The sequence below is a fragment of the Oenanthe melanoleuca genome, chromosome 6 (assembly GCF_029582105.1).
Source record: "Oenanthe melanoleuca isolate GR-GAL-2019-014 chromosome 6, OMel1.0, whole genome shotgun sequence".
Classification (NCBI taxonomy): Eukaryota; Metazoa; Chordata; class Aves; order Passeriformes; family Muscicapidae; genus Oenanthe; species Oenanthe melanoleuca.
The window spans coordinates 29,650,215-29,663,277 of record NC_079340.1 but is presented as its reverse complement, the minus strand read 5'-3'; the positions used below and the strand labels follow the sequence as shown (position 1 = coordinate 29,663,277).

At 44.9% G+C, this 13,063-nt stretch overlaps 1 protein-coding gene across 1 annotated transcript in view; it reads right to left on the bottom strand.

Annotated features, from left to right (window-relative positions):
• Positions 1-13,063, bottom strand: part of GRK5 (G protein-coupled receptor kinase 5) — a 151,797-nt gene that overhangs the window by 50,919 nt on the left and 87,815 nt on the right. The window contains exon 3 of the mRNA XM_056494651.1: positions 6,065-6,177. Coding sequence (XP_056350626.1) covers positions 6,065-6,177 — 113 coding nt within the window. The remainder of the gene's footprint in view (positions 1-6,064; positions 6,178-13,063) is intronic.

Below are 13,063 nucleotides of genomic sequence, written 5' to 3'. Positions count from 1 at the left end.
TAGAGCATCTTAGCAGCATTTTTTTCCATTATTTCACTCTCCTTCATTTGCTTTCAAACTCTGATAATATATTGTCTCCCTAGCAAATAAAAATTGATTATAAGTCATCATCTCCTACTTGAAGATCGAAAAATTGGATGTCCTTTTTGCCACATATAACCTGTAACAATTACATCCCATCTGAGCTGTACAACAGGAGACAAATCAGGACAGACCAAAGACAGAAACTCAGCAAGAACTGGATGTCTTGAAATGCAGCTCCTAATGGGATCCAACATATGCAGAGCTATATAATATATAATGCATATATATATAAATACATATACAGAGTATCTTGTCCTGCCTCTAGAGAGATAGCAAAGAATGAAAGGAAATTTAATTTTACTTGCATTTGACATTCCCAGGCAATGTGACATGGTGGTGGTGAAGGTGGGAAGTGACAGACAAGTGAGGAGGTGAGAAGGAGCCATAAGCTCCAACTGGGATTTCACTGTAGGTCTGCACCAGAAGCCTGCTCCATTTTGTTCCCAAGTTCATTATTATTTCTCCCTTCAGTGCCATTTTTGAGCTATTCAGCCCTGGTACATTTTCAGTTGTGATCTGTTATTACAGGAGACAGACAGGGATGTCCCCATGCTCCCTCTGCCACCTGCCTGGGAAGCCACCAAGGTCCTCAACTCCTGGCCTTGTGCTTAAATCACAAGACACCTCCCCTCCTCTCCCAATACTCAAAAGCATGGCTACAGTTTGCAAACTCCTAATTGCTAGAAATAACACCATGACTTAAAATCCGTATGGAACAAAATATTTTCCATTATTCCTTTGATGAATCCAGGCATGTGTTTCAAGGCTCCTGCTCTGAAGTCTAATAGCTTCTCCATGCCCTAGTTAGGTCAGACAGGGCCCTATTCATAGCCCATAAACGAGGGGAGGATTTATGATCACCCTGACTCCGTGGGACAAGCTGCAGGGAAGGCTCTTTCTGTGGGCAGGCACAGATCCTTCAGCCCAAATGGAGAGAGGATGTGGGCTGGCCACTGTCTGCTGCTAACCTTTCTTCTGGCTGCTGGTTTGGAGGTAGTAGTTACATTGGTGGCTCCTTCTGCCATAGGAGCAGCCCTGGCTGGATGCAGGAATGGGAGGGCAAAGTGTCCTTCCCTCAGGATGGGCTGGGAGAGATCAGATGGAAAAATGCTCTTCAGCTGGGAAAGGGAGCAGCATCTAGTCTGTGATGGCTGAGGGATGGGGCCATGGGCTCAGGGACAGCTCAGGTTTGGAGGCTGCCTGTGTTGGATGGAGAGCTGCCAGGGCATTAACACAGGGACCCCACATTGATTCTGACACATCAATTTATGTAGTATTTGATGATTGCCTTAATATTACTTGAATTCCTGAAACTGCATGGCTAAAAATATGTGGAAATGGAAAAACATTTCTGCAGATCTGGCAGGATACTCTCCCACAGCAGGTAGCTGATGGCATGGCCAATGGAATGATCATCCCTTGTAGATGGGGATGGGAACAGACACTCCCACCAGAGCAGTTTTGGCTTCTTGGTAAAAATCAGGAACAGTGGAATCACCTTTTGAGCATCTACAGGAGGCTACTGGCATTCTATTCCAAATTTTTCACCTCCACTTTCTCAGCTCCCTCCTCTGTTATCTGAGGATATCTCTGTGCTCAGTCCTCTCTCAGACTTCAGGCTCTGCCCTGTTATTGCTCGGTCCTCAGTGCTTGTCCTTGCACTTGCCTTCACTGGAGATTTAAAATCTGTGACTGAAAATTGGAAGGCAAACCCCAAACAGCTGGGATTCATAATAACTCACATTTCTAAATGAAAAGTGAACTTGAAACCATATTTTTCATATTTAAAGGCAGGGCAAAAAGAGCCCTTTAAACTGCCTGAAAACACGTTTTGAGTTAATGAGTTTGTTGATACCAACAAACTGGCATTTCTGATGGGAAAAGCCTTGAACAGCTTTAAGACACACATACACAGATGGTTTATATACCACAAAAGGGACTTAACCAAATGAAATCTCCCTAACAGCAAGACAGGGTTTTCACAAATGGCATGAAATGGATGCTCACTCATCCCTTCACCCAGATAAGTGCAGTGTCTAGTGAAGCGTTCAGCTGCAAAGTCCACACGAGGAGATTGTGCCTCTCACCCTGCTCCTGAGCCCAGATATCACAGCCAGAAACAACCTGGAGAGGCAGCAGGGCCATTTTCCTCCAGAGGATGTATTTTTGTATGATTTCAGTGCAGAAAAGGTAACCTTGTTCACATTAGAGAGAAGATACTGACCAAAATTGTCCATATTCTCCTCCAGTCAACCTAAATCTGGTCCATATTAAATTGTTAAAAACCCTCCCTTGGACAAAAACATCATGAGGCAGTAGATAAGGCAGGAAAGGGAAGCTAAAGCCTTCATTCTAATGACACATAAAAGTCAGAGAGAGGAGAAGGAGATGTGAGGAGCTGGGAATGTGCTGATGAGAAGGGGACAGGAGCAAGAGGTCCCTGCTGAACAGAACTGCCACCTGCTTGTGCTGGAGGCACTGGCTGTGGAGAAGGAAACACGTCCTGCTAGCACCTTGCCTGCTCACTGATCTGCCTTCTAACACAGGAAACATTTCCCCTCACACTTTATTTTAATGGCTCTCTTTCAACAGCTCCAAAGTTGAACGATGTTGCTGAAATATTTGTAAGCAGAGCAAAGTGTGCTTCAGGGCTGTGCGTGATTCCTGGGGTCAGGGCTTCCAGAGGAGCCTGTTTAATCATAAACCATCTCCATCTAATGATAACAGTTTATGTTCACACAGTTCCACCATCTGAGTGGCTCCCTCAGGGTTTGCTGAGCCATTCTGGGGAGATCTCTGTGGTTCCCTGCACCCAGAGAAGCATGCAAAGCCTTCAGAGCCACATGGGTGCTGGGTGGATATTTTTTATCTCAGCAATCAGGACCTCTGTCATGAGTTTGTTTGCACAGTATCCACAACAAGAGACGGTTGTCTGTCCTTACAGCCCTTTGTGCCAGCTGGGACAAGGGGCTGTTGCTCCATTTCCCAGACAGACAGACAGACAGACACACTGACAGGCACTCTCTGGTCCCACAGCAGCAGTGGGAACCAAACACCCACAGCTCCTCCAGAGCTGTGCTGCAGAGCTCTGAGTCTCTGTTCTTATCACTGTTATCACCTGATGTTGGGGGCTACTGCTCACAGACCACATGTTAGTCCAGGCTACAATCAATTGTGACTAATTACCCAAACATTGCTCTCAGAAAACATGTAAAGACTTCATGCCTCTGAGCACTTTCACCTCAATTACTGGTTGAAATTGGCCAAGGTATTCACAGGTTTCAGAGAGAACTGACAGCTACACCCCTACACACATGCAGAATTTAGTGACACAAATCCTTTTTCTTCAGAAAGCAGCTTAACAACTGTTTAACAGGCAAAACTCCCCAAATGCTGCCATAATTACATTCACAGCAGACTACATCAGACCAGGTTAGTTATTTCAACAGAGCTGACATAAATGTTCAGTCAAGAGAGGATTTTTTTGTGTCTTTACATATTCTGGTCTGCAAGGTCTGGATGATTCTACCAGCCTTTGGAAGCAAAGGTGTGAGAGAGCTTAGTCTCTCATTAGGATGCTGGTAGGTTGTTGAATGTCTGACTCAGCCTCTGGTTTTCTCCCAGAAGCCTCAGTCACTTCTTTCCTTGAAGTTGAGTGCATGAGCATGAAAACTGTATAAAATATTGGGAGGCATCAAGTATTGGCTTCTGCCAATGACTTGTGTCACCTTAAAGTCACTTAGATGGGCTCTGAAAAAGAGAGGTGGTCCTCTCTTTCAATGTGCAAAAAGCTCTGTGAGTCCCTCATAAGCAGCTTAATATTCTCCCCTTTTATCTTTTCCCCTTATTTGACATTATACAAAAGCTAGTTTTTCCATCTTGTGCTAGAAAAATGACTATGAAGAAAGCAAAAAGAAAATGAAGGCTCCTTGCTTTTCCTGCTTGTTACAGCAGGTGGTCTTGAAAAGGTTTCACATTCCTGGTGGTCTCAGATTAGGGCTGTAAAGTCAGAGACCTGGTCTCATGATAGGGATTTTTTTTTTTGCCTAACATAGGGCTTGGCTTGAATCCCACTACTCACTAAACACAGTGTGACCCCGCTGGGCAAATTTCAGTAGCAATCACCCAATTTAAAGGCAAAGGGCTGTGCTGCCTGACCTTAATATTGCCTAATGCAGGGATTTTCTTGGGCTGGGAGCAAGCTTATAGAGAATTTGAAATCAATAAACAAAGGAGACTGCTGTTAATTAGTGTTATAAAGAAGATAAGGATTCAGACATCTACCCAGACAGGCATTTTGTTTATCACATCCTCATAGTGCCAGCCTGAGCCTGACTGGGAACAGACCACTGGCCCAGTCAAGGTGCACAGGGCAGCTCCAGCCTGCAAAACCAACTTGGGGTGGGTGCCAAGCACACCTTTGTGAAAGGATTTGGGAATATCAGTTCGGGATTGCTCAGAGACAGACCTTTAAAACAAAGGCAGTGGCACCACGAGCTCTGGCAGGGCTGTGCTGCAGAGCCTGGGTGCTGTCCCAGGGCTTGGGAGGATGCAGTGACACACTGCCCTCAACCCCAGAGGCTGCAGCCCAGGCTGGCAGAGCCCTGGGGCTGACAGATGTTTCCCTGTGCCCAGATGTTGTTCCTGCTGTCAGAGGCATGCCCTGAGAGCATTCATGAGGGGGATGCTCCTCTGCAGCCCCTGGAGCCAAATGTGCCTCCTGCAGCTGAGAGGAGTGAGAGAATGGAACAGAAGAGAGAATGGAACAGAGCAAACTGAGTCCCCTCCAAACTGAGCACGGCTCTGCCTCTGCTTCTGTCTGAAGCTAAAACCACTCTCAGCAGTTTTCTGTGGCAGGGATTCCTGCAGGTGCCACTGCCCATCTCCTTGGGGCTGCAGGTGCACAGGTGATGTGGCATTTCTGCAGGGATGCCTCCCCCCAGATGGGTGTGTGGTGTTTCATCAGGGGCAGACACCCCATGGACAGGGCAGGACAACCACATTCAGGTACCCAAAGTGTCCTGCTGCCTGCTGGCCACGAGCACAGCTGCACAGAGTGTTACTCCTTTCACCAGAGAAAACCACAAACAGTGCTTGGAATAACAGGTGGAAGTCATGACCAGCTAAAACTGATTCAGATATGACTTTACCCAACACTTTTTGTGATGCTGTAGATTTGCTGTTGTTAGTGCAAGAGTAACATTAAGCTCAAGAGACCACATATCCTCTCCAGACTGTTACTTTTACAGCCTCAGTGCAATCCCCACATTTCCCTGTACTTCAGAGTAGCTTCACCATGGTGCAAACAAAACAGTTTTATTGCTGTTGGTATGCATTGTTTTGCTTCTGACTGTCAGTGTTAGCCAGGGACTGAGACCCTGTGGGCACTCACAAGTGATGAGTTCATCTTCCTCTTTGGTACCATTTCACCTTTTGGCTGATCAACACCCTCCCTTTCCACAGCAAAAGAAGTCACTGAGGGACTTTTCCAACTGAGAACAGCTGGCAGGACACATGGCCAAGAGCTGCCAGACTGGGAAAGAGCATCAGGTCCCCCAGGGCTTGGGGCTGATGCTCAGTGTCTGGGTTAACTGATGGCTCACTGGGGTGGAAAATGGAGCAGATTTGTTTCTCAGTGACCTCAATCAAGTTATTTCTGTACCTTGTGGCTCTGTTCTCTTATTTGAAAAATCAGGGTGATTATGAGGATGTCCTTTGTAAATCACCCCAAACTCTATGGATGAAAAGGCTTGGTAAGAGATATTAGCATTATTACCTTCCCCATCCTCTCTTGTCAGTCCATTCTCAATTTCCCTTTCCTCCCAGTGCCTCCCAGCACCGCAGGCTTCACCTCCATCAGCAGACATTACCCACTTCAGACACAAAATCCCATGAAACAGCGATTTCTTGGGGTCAGAGGAGTCTCCTCTGCCAGGGCAATGTTGCAAGGCACCCCAAAATACCACAAGAACTGACTTACCACCGAGTCAAGGAACCTGATGCAGCACTCGAGCTCGGGCCGAGTTTCACAGAACTGCCGAAAGAGAAGCCTTCCAATGGGCTGCTTTTCACAGATGCTGCAGTAATCTCTCTCTAGAGGCAATAAAGAGAAGAACAGAAGCATGAAACTGAGAAGAGCTCTGCCTTTTGGGTTGTTCATGAGTTTAAAGTATTGTGAGTACAGAACTACAACCCCAAATCAAAACATCCTTCTTTTCCCTGCCACCACATTTCAGGTATCCAGATACAAATATAATTAAAGGCTTTAAGACTCACATAAGAGAGGCAGAATTTTGTAGGGCTGATGTTGGCAAAGGTCAAGCAAAAGCCAATCAGCTATTATGAAAAAATAATTTCTTATTTTTATGTGGTGGAAATGTATGCAAAGGTACAACTCAGGCTGGTGGTATTGGTGGGAATGTGGGGAGAAAATTCCAAGTCCTTGAAATATGAGTTACATTGAGAAACATTACAGAGTAGAAAAAGCTGGAATTTGTGGAGTCCTTCCTGGATGCTTCCTAGATATGCACTAAAGTGCCCCATATCTCTGGAAATGCTTAGCCTACTTTCTATTAAATCAATAAAGTAAACTATGCATTTTCAAAGGTTTCAAAATTTCTGCTATTTAATTGCTGAGCATTAAGGAATGGATAGAGCATATGGCATCTGGCTCGTTTCAGTTTCACACAGCACTCCTCACAGAACTGTATTTCCCCTAAAATCCATGTTTAAATGCCATTCCCATGTGCTGGTGCATCCACAACCATCTCTCACACTAAAGCAGAAGGTCCTTTGCCCATCACAAGGACTATCAGCAGGAGAAGATGGATGAAGGGTAGGCATCATTAACTGGCACAAATGCCAAGGGCTTTGGATATTTTTCTGGTGAGAGCAGAAAATCCCCCCAGCCTGCTTGGAGCAGCAATACTTGCCTGAGACATGTTATTCCTCTACAAGTACACACATGTCAAACAACATACTGTGTTTCCTTAGGCATTCTTCTCACCACCCTCCTCGCTGCCATATGGCACTTGCTGTTATTATGGAAACAACCAGCTTCTAAACACATAACACAGCACTGCAAACAGACATATGAAACCCACACAAGTTGTCAGTGCCTTGGTTACTTCTCTCCTGGGCCTGCAGTGGCTCCTGCAGTGTCTTGGATTCCCCCTCTGCTTTGGCCCCTCCAGCTCCTCCCCTTCCATGGATGCAGGCACACGTCTGTGATGGAGCTCCCCTTTGCTGAAGGGCCTGCTCACCTCAGCTTGTGCCCTGGGGACCACACTCTGCAAAAACAGGACTTCATAGAACTGTCACAGCATCATGGAATTGTTTGGGTTGGAAGGGATCCTAAAGATCACCTAGTTACACATCCCCTGCCATGGGCAGAGACACCTTCACTATCCCAGGTTGCTCCAAGCCTCATGCAACCTGGCCTTGGCCACTACAGCTTCTCTGGGAAACCCGTGCCAGGGCCTCAGCACCCTCTGGGTACTTTGTCCTGAGCTGAAATGCTGTAAGAGGTTGAACTGCTGCCCTGTAGCTGGGTGACAGTGGGCAGGAGCAGCCAAGGCTGGAAGGAGGGAGCCTGCCCAGAGCTGCACCTGGCTGTACTTCAGCAAGTGATTCCTGAAGCACTTCCAGGGTGGTCACTGGAGACATGGGCTGGGGATAGCTGAAATGTGCTTTTAATTCAGTGTGGTCCTGCTCTGGACTGGTCTTCTGAAGCACTTGGGAACAACACACCAGCAGCATTTTTTCGCTGGCACTGCCATTCCGTGTTGGATCAGAATATCATTCAATCTGTCGAGAAGACTGCAATGTTTTGATGCTCTCTCACAAGTAAAACTGGATCAAAATCACTGTGTAAATCCTAACCTGACCTCCAGTCAATCTGATTATCAGCAGCCAATCCCTGGCACTGGTTTGTTTGTCTGAGCTGGAGCCTTCAGCATGGAACATCATGGCACTGATACGTGTGGTGGGAAACCCAGGGGATCCCTGGGACACAGAGCAGCCTTGGGCTGTCCTTGTGGGGAACCAGCTTGTGCTGCTTGACCAAGTGGCATTTTTAGTGAGGAAGTGCTGAAGGGATGTGCAGACACAAGAGAAGAGAAGGAGTCAGGAGAGTGGATCAAAACAGCCACCCAGGTGAGCTCTCCTGGGAGGTGAAGGTTTGGCTACATCTGCCTGATGCTGTTTCCTGCTGCCTTCACTAATGAACTCTTGTGAGGGTATGAATAAAACACACACCCTGAACACCAGCAGCACACAGTGCCTGGTGTGTCAACCCCTCCAGAAGCCAAGCCCCCCATGCCAAACAAGCACTGCAAGGAATGAGGCTGTGTGGATTCATCACAGAAAGGAACAAACACAATAATCAGCTGGTTTGCCCCACATTTTCTCTTGTACATCATCATCTGATGGACACTAATAATGTTTGTTGTACAAAATGCAGTTTATCAAAGTTTTTATGACACAATGACACCCAATGCAGCAGAGGATAATCTTCTACCAAAAGGGCCAGTGAGAGCAGCTAAATTAGTGTGCAAATAATACACACTAATAACTACTCCACAGTTGAGCAGGGAAAGAAAACAAGCAGCTAAACACTACGACATATGTGGATAAACAAAACATAAATAAGACATGAGCACACACTTCCTCCTACTCTACAGAACTTGGCCAACACGTGAGAAGGGTGGCTCACTCATAATGAGGAAAAAGGAAATACCAGAAATAATCCCTGAAAACACAACAGCCAGAGCAGCTCCCTGGAGCCATCCACTGCTCTGTCATGTGCATTTAGCTGCTGGATATACCAACACAGACAATAAATACATGACAAAAATGCTTTCATTCCTTGTAGGTGACACAAACTATTTTCTTAGGCCCTGATCTTGCTGTTGGCCTCACTAAGTCAGCTAAAGGAATCTGCACTCAACTAATTCTTGGGATGCACAGGCCTGGAGGGGACTAAGAAAGGAAAACACGTCTCTGAGCTAAAGCTGGAAAAGGAGTGGATGGTTTTATTATGGCAAGGAGTGTTTTAGCAGCGTGCTGCACCCCAGAGACGGGGCTGGAGCACCCTGAGCTGTTGAGGAGCTGCTGCAGGAGGGAAGGGATGGGGAGGAAGGTGGGCACTGCAGCCAGGGGCTCTCCTGGGCTGGGGCTGAGCCTGCGTCGCTCTCGCTGTGCCTGCCAGCAAAAATATCCATCCAGTTTCAAAAGTTTAAAAAATAGAAGGAATGATTTCCTGAGGAAATGGAAATGTTAAACACTTGGAAGTGAAACCATATGCTTATGATGATGAAGTGTAAGTAAAACAGCTCAGAGAGTGATATCTTTGGTAGGCAGACCCTCCTGCCTCAGCACCATCCTGTTTAACACCTGCAGAGTCACCCAAAACGGGGGTGAAAAGCTGGCTGGGTCAAAGTCTTGGGAAAACAGAAACTTCTCCCTGATGCCAAACTCTGCATGTAGAAAATATCACAGGCAAACAACACACACATGCAAGCAAATTCTCCATCTTCCTAACAGAGCAACAACACAGATTAATATAGGAAAGGTATTATATACAATGCCATAATTAACATTCATAAGGTAAATAAAGATAAATGATGTTTATTCATAATTCTACTGACTCATTTTTCCTGTTACTTCATAGCTTATGTATTGAAATACTAATTTCAAAAGCACCCAGCACAAAGAAAATACCAAAATAGTTGCACCTGCACACGTCATGCTGTCACCATTCAAAGCCTGTGGCCAAATTTGTTCCCAAACAGATGTTCTGGTAAGGTTCTGAAAAATTTCTGAGCCCATGCCTAAGAAAACAGTCTTATTAACAAAATTTCATACCAGTCAAAACATACCATTGGTGAAGTGAAAAGCTCAACACAAGGTAATAGAGTTGATGATGTCAAAATCTCCAACTTTCAATTAAAAGGGGGGAAAATCTAATATTCCAATTAGATAAAAACCTCCCTATGCATTGTGAAGATTGTTTGTCCTAATTTCTCATATAAATACCTTTCATTTTTTTGGCTGGCTTAAAATATCACCATTTGGAGGGAAACAGTGGTCTGCAGAGAAACCAGCTCCCCCCTTCTCTTTCACACTTGCCATATACCTGTGGGTTTTGATGGGTTAGTACTGAATTTAAAAACTGTGTCCTAACTCTTGGCTGAAAATCAGTCTTTTATGATATTCAGTGTCAACTGCAAGTGTCTAAGCCTGCTGTAAAAATTGCACTTCTGCAACTCCTTCTCAAGAGCTGCAAATCCAAGCCCTGCAATCAGCTGGTGAGGCTTCCTCCTGTAGATGTCTGTGGGGAGGGATAAGCTCAGTTTAAATCTCACTTTTAAAGTCTACAAAAACCAGAAACATCTTTTCAGCTTTTTGGTCATTTATTGGTGTGGCCAAGGATTGTATTTATGTACTATCTATTAAGTAACATTTTATTTTCCAGCATACTGGAATCCCAAGAGCAGATTTTCCAGAGGAATGCATGGAGAATTGCCAAGAAGACATGCACCATGCTGCTGCATGGGAACTTTTGGACTTGACCTTTGGATCCCTGCTATCCTTGGCATTAAATCAGATGAAAAAAAAAAAAAAAAAGAGTAAGATCCAAATGCAAAGTAATTATGCTGCCTAAAAAAGCCCCCACAAAACAATAACAACAGAGCCCCACCAACCAAACAATGTACAAACAAACAGCCCCAAAGAGGATTTAGGAAGACTCAATTGCTCATCTCCTGCCCATGCTCAGTGATCCAAATCAGAATTCATCTTCCCTTCCCTGTTTTTCTTCTTTAAGGTGAACCAAAACCATTCAGATGTTATTCCAAGTCTATTATTTGTCTGCTGCTCTCTTCCTCTCACCTGCTGTGTCCCAGAACAACACCCAAAAGAGTACCCCAAATTAATGGAAGACAGCATTTGAATAGGAGTCAGCTCCTCAGAGTGCTGGCACACCAAAAATAAAACTTTCTTCTTCCATGGGGATGGGGTCTGTCAAAGTGATCCCCAAAATCCCTGAGATGGGTGGAAATCTCAGCTAAAGATGTCCCAAAATCTCATGCCTCCCTCCTCAATCAAACTCGGGGAGATGCTGCTAAAAGAGATCCTACCCAAATATAAAACCACTTCTGGTTTTTTGCCCCTTTTGCTTTCTTCATGTACGTTTCCTTACAGGGGCACACAGTGAAAAGGAGGACAAAGGCAGGAACTAAGAGCAAGATTAAAGAATATGCAGCACAACTGAACTAAACAGACTTTCACAGCCCATCATACACTGTGCACTTGTGGCAATTTCCTTCTTTTTGTCAAAAAGAAAGACTAATTCCTTTGAGGTTCACAGAATTATTTTGTGTCCATTCAGAGTACTAATGGAAAACAAATTGCATCTTTAAGCACTGAATAACTCCATTTAGAGCTATATTAATATAAATACATTTTTCATTTAAAACCAGCAAGTCTAACACTGGTGCTTATAAAGATGTCTTATAATTCACTGCTGCTCTTCTCCAGCCAAAAGTGGAATTACCACTGTCTATGTATAAACTTAATAAACAGCACACACTAAACTGCCTAGTCTTTCAGGCTGATGAAAGTTGCTTCTTATCAAAGGATCCTTTGTGGATGTTTTGAAAGGATTTAAATTGCTTTGATTGCATTATTAACAGTGTCTGTGTTGCTCTTGTATTTCAGAATGATCTGGAAAGCTGGAACATTAGCTCTTGCATTCTACAAAAGAGGGTTTTCCATCTCTAATAAAAATGCTTCAATACAAAAGATAATCCTTGTGTTCAAGAGCAAAACCCAAAGATGGGCCATGTTAACACATCTGAAGACCTTTTTACTATTACTCTTAATTTTTTATGGTCTTCAGTCCTGGACATGTCATGGCCAGTCAGAACTTCGTGAACTTTGCTGAGAATCCAGGAACTTGCAGTGGAAATAATTTCAGATTTTTCTCTTTGAGAAACTGAAAATAGGGCCCATTTCTGATGAAGAAACAGGGATATTGCTGTTTAAACTGCAGAGCCTGGTCAAAAATCTGTACAGTAATGTAGAGAGGGATCTTTTTTTCATGGTGCCTGTTTGGGAATGTTGCAGGAATGGGACGAAGCAACGGGAGGGAAGTTCCTTGTCCTTCTTGTCTGTTATTTTCTGGGGTTTGTTTGGTTTGGGGTTTTTTTTGTTGTTTGGGGGGTGAGGGGGGGCTATTTTACAATGGAAACCTGTGGTTAACATGCTGAGGACTCTCCATTCACCCTGTCTCCAGCAAGGCACTTAAAAATTGAGTCAAGCCAGATGGTTAGAGAGCACAAGACAGGAATAAAAATGTCACATTTCAGTTCATTCAAAAATTCCTATAAACTGTGGCAGCAAGTCACGTTATAAAATGAAATACAAGCACCCAGGCTCCCGTGGGAATTCAGTTACCAGCACAACTAATATTCTGAGCCCTGCAGCCCTCAGTGGCACGCTGTATTTATGGAATGGGGCTAATGGCACTGCCTGCCTGGAGCACATGGCCAGAAAAAGTGCATTAGAGTGGGGGAGCCCCGAGTGCTGCTGGATGCCCCGTGGCTCCCAGCTATTTACCCACAACACAAACTCCCAGAGAGGAAATTCCATCCAGGAGAGCACAGCAGAGCCTTTCTCTGCAGGAAGCACTGCTCTGCTCCAGACCTTCACCTGGCACTTGACAGAGATGAGAAATGACTGTCTCAGACCTGTTTGTCTTGGCAGGGCCAGAGCCCTGCAGGTGCTGGGCAGCAGCTCCACAGCCAAGGGCTGTGATCAAGTTCTCCTGCTGGTGGCAAAAGCACACTCCCTCTGACCATAAATATTTCATCTGCTTTCTTTATTTTTTAGTAAAATATGGAAATTGTTACGACCTATGACAAGATAATGGCTTGACAGATTCCTTATTCTAAACAGCTCGTCCCAGTCTGCAGCTCAA